Source organism: Miniopterus natalensis, chromosome 3 (genome assembly GCF_054644295.1).
Source record: "Miniopterus natalensis isolate mMinNat1 chromosome 3, mMinNat1.hap1, whole genome shotgun sequence".
In the NCBI taxonomy this organism is placed as follows: Eukaryota; Metazoa; Chordata; class Mammalia; order Chiroptera; family Miniopteridae; genus Miniopterus; species Miniopterus natalensis.
The window spans coordinates 97,864,354-97,870,690 of record NC_142083.1 but is presented as its reverse complement, the minus strand read 5'-3'; the positions used below and the strand labels follow the sequence as shown (position 1 = coordinate 97,870,690).

The 6,337-nt window shown below is 55.4% G+C and overlaps 1 protein-coding gene across 1 annotated transcript; it reads right to left on the bottom strand.

The window, feature by feature from the left end:
- Positions 1-273: 273 nt before the first annotated feature.
- STX4 (syntaxin 4) lies at positions 274-5,506 on the bottom strand. The gene is made up of 11 exons (XM_016217651.2): positions 5,462-5,506; positions 5,179-5,280; positions 4,968-5,067; positions 4,775-4,849; positions 4,192-4,262; positions 2,603-2,711; positions 2,454-2,530; positions 2,081-2,218; positions 1,070-1,180; positions 887-985; positions 274-791 (listed from the first exon to the last, which is right to left on the bottom strand). The coding sequence occupies exons 1-10, from the start codon at positions 5,489-5,491 to the stop codon at positions 905-907; spliced, it is 894 nt and encodes a 297-aa protein (XP_016073137.1). The 5' UTR covers positions 5,492-5,506; the 3' UTR covers positions 274-791; positions 887-904.
- Between the last annotated feature and the right edge of the window lie 831 nt (positions 5,507-6,337).

The following is a 6,337-nucleotide window of genomic DNA, read 5'->3' as shown; positions in this document are numbered from 1 at the left end:
AAGGCATTGCCTTTCTCTAGGCACAGGGCCTGGCCTGGGGAACACTGCCTGGCAACCTCTCTCATAACTGGCTCCTCATTTAACTCCACTCAAATGTTATCCCCTCCGAGAAGGGCCCTTCCCTGTCCGCTGCATCCAAAGTAACAGCCTCAGTTACTCACAATGCCTCTTCTTCTTGGCCAAAGCAATGCCTACTGATGTCCCTGCTCCCCCCCCCCCCCGCCCCCAGTCCCCTATACACATATATCTCACCTGTGTCCCAGCCTGGCCAGGCCCAGCCTCACTGCTTCAGGGTTAGGTACCCACAGTGGTCTTTCCCTAGGGACAGTGCTGAGACAGATGTGGGCGTTACCCTTCCCAGCCCCACCTGTTCCTGTGGGAAGTAGAAGGGTAGTGCCAATGTGCTGTAGTCACAGTGCCTAGAACAGTCTGATTGAAGCCTGCCTAGGCTGGGCCTGGCAGGATGGCCAGGAGGTGGAAGGCTGGATACCTAAGGGGTCCTGGGCCAGCCCCTTCAGGAACACACATGCACAGGGGAGTCTCCAACCTTTTTTTTTTTTTTTTAATTTCTTACAAAACCATGTGTCCATCCAAACAGGACACTGCAGGCCCTCCGCCAGGCACTGTGGCCCAAGGGGGGAGGCGCCATGAACGAGTGGCTGCCAACCCCAGAAGAACCGTCTGCCCCTCTGCACAAGGTGAGGGTGAGGAAGGGGGTCTGGCTGGAGGTTCTGCCCCTGCCCAGTTGCTGGCAGAGAAGGCAGGCCCTGGGTCCCTGGTGCTCTTAGTGCCTGCAAGGGAAGGAGGGAGAAGAGGGTCTGAGGAGAGGAAGAGAGGCTGGGGCTGGGGATGGGGCAGGCCAGGGAACAGGCCCACAATATCTCACCGAGAATGTACGATGCTATCAAGCCAATATGGAGACGCAAATGATGACTGCCAGAATGAGGACAGTGATGGACACACAGATGGCAATCATCACTTTCTTCTGTGGGAGAAGAGGGGGTCAGGGAAACTCACTCAGGAGAGGAGGGAGGGCCACCCAGGGGAAGGGAGGGGAGGGGAGGCTCACCTTCCGAGCCTTCTTCTGGCTCTCCAGAGTCATCCTGACATGCTCCTGACCACGTTCCACGTAGTCTGCCGAGCTCAGGATGTTCTTCTCAATCCGGTTGATCATCTCCCCCTGTTTGGAGGAGGCAGAGTTCAGGCAGGTAGGGGCGAGTGGGGGAAGAGGACCCAGTAGCCCACTCTGCCCCAAAGGACATTCCTGGAAGAAAACACTGCACCAACAAAGGCACAGAGGCAGGACCACATCTGACCAGTTCGCACCCCTGAGGGTGGCTTCCAGGCCTCCTTCTATCCTCAGGTGCCTTCTGCCCTGCTCCCTTCACCCACATAACCTTTATTTGCAGCGGTGTCCTGGAGCCAAGGGCCTTAAATAGTTCACACCTTTTCACAGAGTGTGACCTTTTGTCCCCTCACAAACATGACTGAATTTGCCCATTCTTCCAGGCCTTCTCCCAATAGCTGTGAGGTGCTTCCTATCCCTGCCTCCTCCTGGCATCACCAGCCTCCAGGTTCTGGCATCCTGAATGAAATCCCCTCCACGACTCCCAGCTACAAAACGTACTGGTTGCAGTGCTAGTGGGTCAGCTCCTCCAGGACAGGGCTGGAAGCTCCCCTCACCCCAAGAATCACTGCCCACCCCAACCTTGTACAGTTTTAGGAGACAGGCCCTCTAGGGGGCAACTCTGACTAGAGCTCTTAGAGGTATATTCTATTGGTGGAGGAGGAGCCTGGGCTGGGAGCATGCATAGGGTGGGGTCAAGGGGCAGGGGTGGGGAATACTGTGCAGAGAAGAGTGGCCATCTGGGTAGCTGTAGAGGTGGGTGAAATTCTGGGGCACAGCTAAGGGTGAAAGTAAGGACCAGTCTTGAGGGCATGGCCCAGAGGGAGGGGGTCAAAAGCCTCGGGGAGAGAGACTGAGTGGAGGTGGGCTGACAGTTCCGGCTGGAGCTCTGATGGAACATGGTCTCACAACTGGGATCTGGGTCAAGCTCAGCCAGCTCCCTGGGCTGCCCACCTGCATCTCCACCTCAGTAGCCAGAAAAGTGAAGATCTCATGAAGTTCACGAATACTGCGTTCAAGCTGCTGGATCTCACTGTGCCGGGCCGAGATCTCATTTAGGGCCTGTCGAGTCACCTGTGTGTCCTTCAGTATCTGGGGAGTGGACAGGAGTGGAGGGACAGGTAACAGGGAAACCAGCAGCAGGTCAGAAGTTCCTGTTGATCTTTGTGGCAGCCCTTGAGTCTAGAACTGGGCCAGGGTCCTGCTGAGTGATTCCAGGCATGCAAATTCATTCCCTTCTGGGCCTCAGTATCCCCTCAATCAAAAAGGGCCAGAGCTTGGACAGGATGGGAGGCCCAGCAGAGGGAAGCTGGCTGTGGCCACTCACATTGGACACAAACACCTCGCTCTGTCCGCTGTCCAGCATCTGTTCTAGCTCCTCATCAGACACCATGCCAGCATTTGCTACGAAGGAAAAGGCCAGGTTTAGAGCTGGGTCAGGCCAGCCCGCTCTGTGGGCCAGGTCCCACAACTCACTGATCTTCAGCTGCCTCCGAATCCGCTCCACGTTCCTCTCCCGGTACTCGGACTGCATTGAGTTGCACTTGTTGATGAGCTCCACGAATTGCTGGGACAGGACCCCATGCTACAGATGGAGAACATAGGCTGGGAGCCCCGGGAGGACCCTTGCCCAGCCTGGGCCTCAGCATCCCCACCGGCACAGCAAGCAAACAGCCTGAGCTGTTAGGTGCCTGCTGCTTTACCAACTTGAAAGGGTCCCCCATTCTCTCAGAGTAAAAGCCAAAGCCCTTACCAGAGCCTTGTAGGCCTTACATGACCCACCCCTCCCAAGTTTCCCCTCTGACCTTACCTCCTCCCACTGGCCCCCCCTTATTTCTTCCAACCACAGTGGGCTCCTTCCTCCTCCCTGAACAAAGCACACCCCTACCTCAGGCCTTTGCACTCATTGTTCCTTCAGCCTAGAATGCTTATGCCCCACAAAGACCTTTAAGTCTTTGTCCCAGTGTTACCTTCTGAATGCAGTTTTCTCCACTTTATTGAAATTGCAACCTGCCTTCTCCCAGCACTTTCAATCCATCTTCTCCTTCACATTTTTCCTTAATACTTAATGATGTTCTAAAGTAATTTACTTATTTATTATGGTGATTGTCTCTCCCCACTGGAATGTAAGCTCCATGAGGACAGGGATCTTTGGTTCACTGTTGTAGCCCAAACAGCTAGCACTCAATATATACTTGTGAATGCTTGCTGAACACCAGCTTCACTGCTTAGACTAGGGGTGTGCTGGTATGCCTGGACTTCAGTCTGTTGCCCAGACTTTACAGGTCCAGCTGGGCCCTCAGCCTCTTACACTGATGACCACCACCGGCTCCCCTTGAAATGCCCTCTTGCCTTGTTCATTTCCCTGATGCCTTATTCCTTGGAGTGTCTTCCTCAGAGACACAACTGTTCTCGTGGCTTCAGTGCACCCTTTCAAGATGCCCAAACTGCTCCACCTTCAAGCTGGGTTCTTTGCTGAACTCTGGGCCCACCTACTCCAGCTCTGACCTCCAAGAACTCCAAACCACTCCTCACTGGGCACCCAGAAGGGGCCAATCAGATCACCTCAAATCTCCTTCCTAGGATGTTGGTTCAGTGACTTCCCTCCCAGGGAAGTTCTACTTCCTGACTTCTTGAATTCTGCCCATGGGGAAGAAGATGTCTCAGTCATGTGGGCAGGAAACCTCCCAGTCATTTATGGCTGTTCCCTCTTCTTCCCTGGGCAGAGCCATTAGCTAACAAGTCCCACCTCACTAATGTCTTCATCACCTACTCAAGCTTAACTTCCCAACTTGGCTCCTAGAAAGCATGTCTCCCACAGCTGAGCCCAGGTCATATCTGGCAACTCAGCAACTTCTCATTGAATGGAGAAAAAGGCAGACTGTTACAATGGATTGGGAATTCTTGACCTTGGGTAAGTCCTTTCTCTGAGCCTCAGTTTCCCCATTTGGAAAATCATTAGGTTGGACTTGATGATCTCCGAGTCCCTCCCTTCTTCCTTCTGTCATCTCATAATCTATAAAACACTTGCTAAAATGTCCTAATTCTGGGAATAACAAACCCACCTGAGTTTTTCTCATTCTTGTGTTGACCGAATTATAATTCTCATCAGCTTCCTCCTTCTGGGGCTCTATGGCTGTGGGAAGACACAAGGTATTGTGGGGGTGGGGGGTTGACATGTAGCTTCTAAAAATTGTTTGGGGATCAGGGCACAGGGAGGGAGTCATACCCCAGCCACACAAGAGAGATGCTTATAGCCATATGATTTTTTCAGGAAATGTAATTTATCATTAAATGATTAATTCTAAGCCTCTGACAGGGGAAAGTATATTTTTCTTTGCAATACATAACATAATTCCCAGAAGTATGCAAAGGCCCCTCCTAACAAAACCCCCAAATGCCTGCCCAAAGAATGCACACTGGGCAGGAAGAATTTTAGGAGTAAATGGTTTCATAGTAAATAAGAGAACCAGAGACGCAGGCATGTGCTGTGGAAAGTGCTATGGGCTGGAAGCCAGGAGATGGAGATTCTAGACCGCTGTGTAACCTGTTTATATCACCGGCCTCTCTGGGCCACACACTCCCCAGATATATCAGGAGCTGGGCAGGACCAGAGGGTAGGGTCTGTCTCAGGTCCTAGGAGCTCACCCTTTAGCTGCCCGCGGATTTCCCTTCCCAGCTGTTTGATCTCGTCGCGCAGGTTCTGCAGGTCTTGCTTCATGCCTGAACAGAAGAAGCAGTCCCTACATCAACAGATCTTCCTTGCCACCACCTGCGCGGAACTACAATACCCAAAATCCCTCTGGTCGAGCATGCGGTCTGCACCCAGGTTTTCACTCACTCTCCTCAGGAAGGGGCGTGGCCAGGATGGTGACCTGCTGTTTCTCCAGCTCTCGAACTTTATTCTCCAGCTTGACAATAGTCTGCCGAATTGTCCGGACCTGGAGAGGGTGACCGAGAGGACGGAAGGAGACAGGAGGGTACTCCAGACCACGCTGCTTCTCGGGTCCTCCAGCCCCTTGTGAAGCCAGGCGGAGACCCCAGCCTCATACCTTCTGGAAGAACTCATCGTCCGGGCTCCCCAGCCGTGCGGTGCCCGGGTGCACCACCAGCGCGACCCGCTCCTTGTCCTCATCGTCCGAGCTGTCATCCCCCTGCCAGGGCCGGGGTCACTGGCATCACTGCCTTGCTGTCGCTCTCTCCCCGCAGGGCTCAGGCTTCCGGGTCGTTCCTTCCCAGCCCTCAGCCACCCCTCCCTGCCCCGGAGACCAGAATCCTGCCTTCCAGGCGGACCCCGCCCGTCCTCCGTCCCAGCCCCGGGCCCCGACTTCTCACCTGCCTCAGCTCCTGGGTCCTGTCGCGCATGGCGGCCCGAGCGCCCTCTCCCCGGCACCTGAGCCCCGAGGGCCTCGAGATTCTAAGTTTGGAACTCCCGGACTCCCCTCACACCCTGACACTCCCCTCCGCCCCCGCCCTGCGGGCCCCAGAACCCCCCACGAGCCGCCACAGGCCCTGTCCCCGACACCATCCACAGCCAATGGGAAGGTGCTAACCACGGGGACCCCCGGGGTTCCACAGGTTGGAATTCCCTTTCCTTTCCCCCCCTCCCGCTCCCGCAGCCTAGGCCCCTCCCCCTTTTGGACGATTCGGGGCATGCGCACGGCGTCGCGTCTCCTCCCGCGGCCAGGAAAAGGCGGAGGTCGGAAGTTGCGGCGCCCCGACCGGAAGCAAGATTGCCAGGATGTGAGGGCCCGCCCCCTTTGCCGGAACTGTCGCATTTCCAGCGGCAATCTTGTTGCCAAAAGCGGCAGGAATGCATCATTCGTACGTAATGTGAGGGGCCGTGCATCTCACATCACCCCACGGTGCACCCCCGCATCATGTGACCGGCTGGGTCCCAGCCTCCGGGACCACAGAACGTGACGCTTTGACTGTCACGTGTCCAGGCTGCTGTCAACTCGGTCTCTGGAGCACCCCTATCCCCACTACGTCCCGGGGCGCCCGAACTGCGCCCCTCCAGCTCCCACGAGGCGGGGAGGGGGCGCTGACTAACCGCACAGACCTTTTGAGGCAGTGGGTGGTGGGACCCTTGATGAATTCGGCTCTATTTCTTTTGGGTCCAGAGGCGTGGGCAGACTGAAGAGTTAGAATTTGGGGCTGTCTGCATCGTGGGACCTTGAAATTCAGAAAATAATATGATCGAGTGTCAGA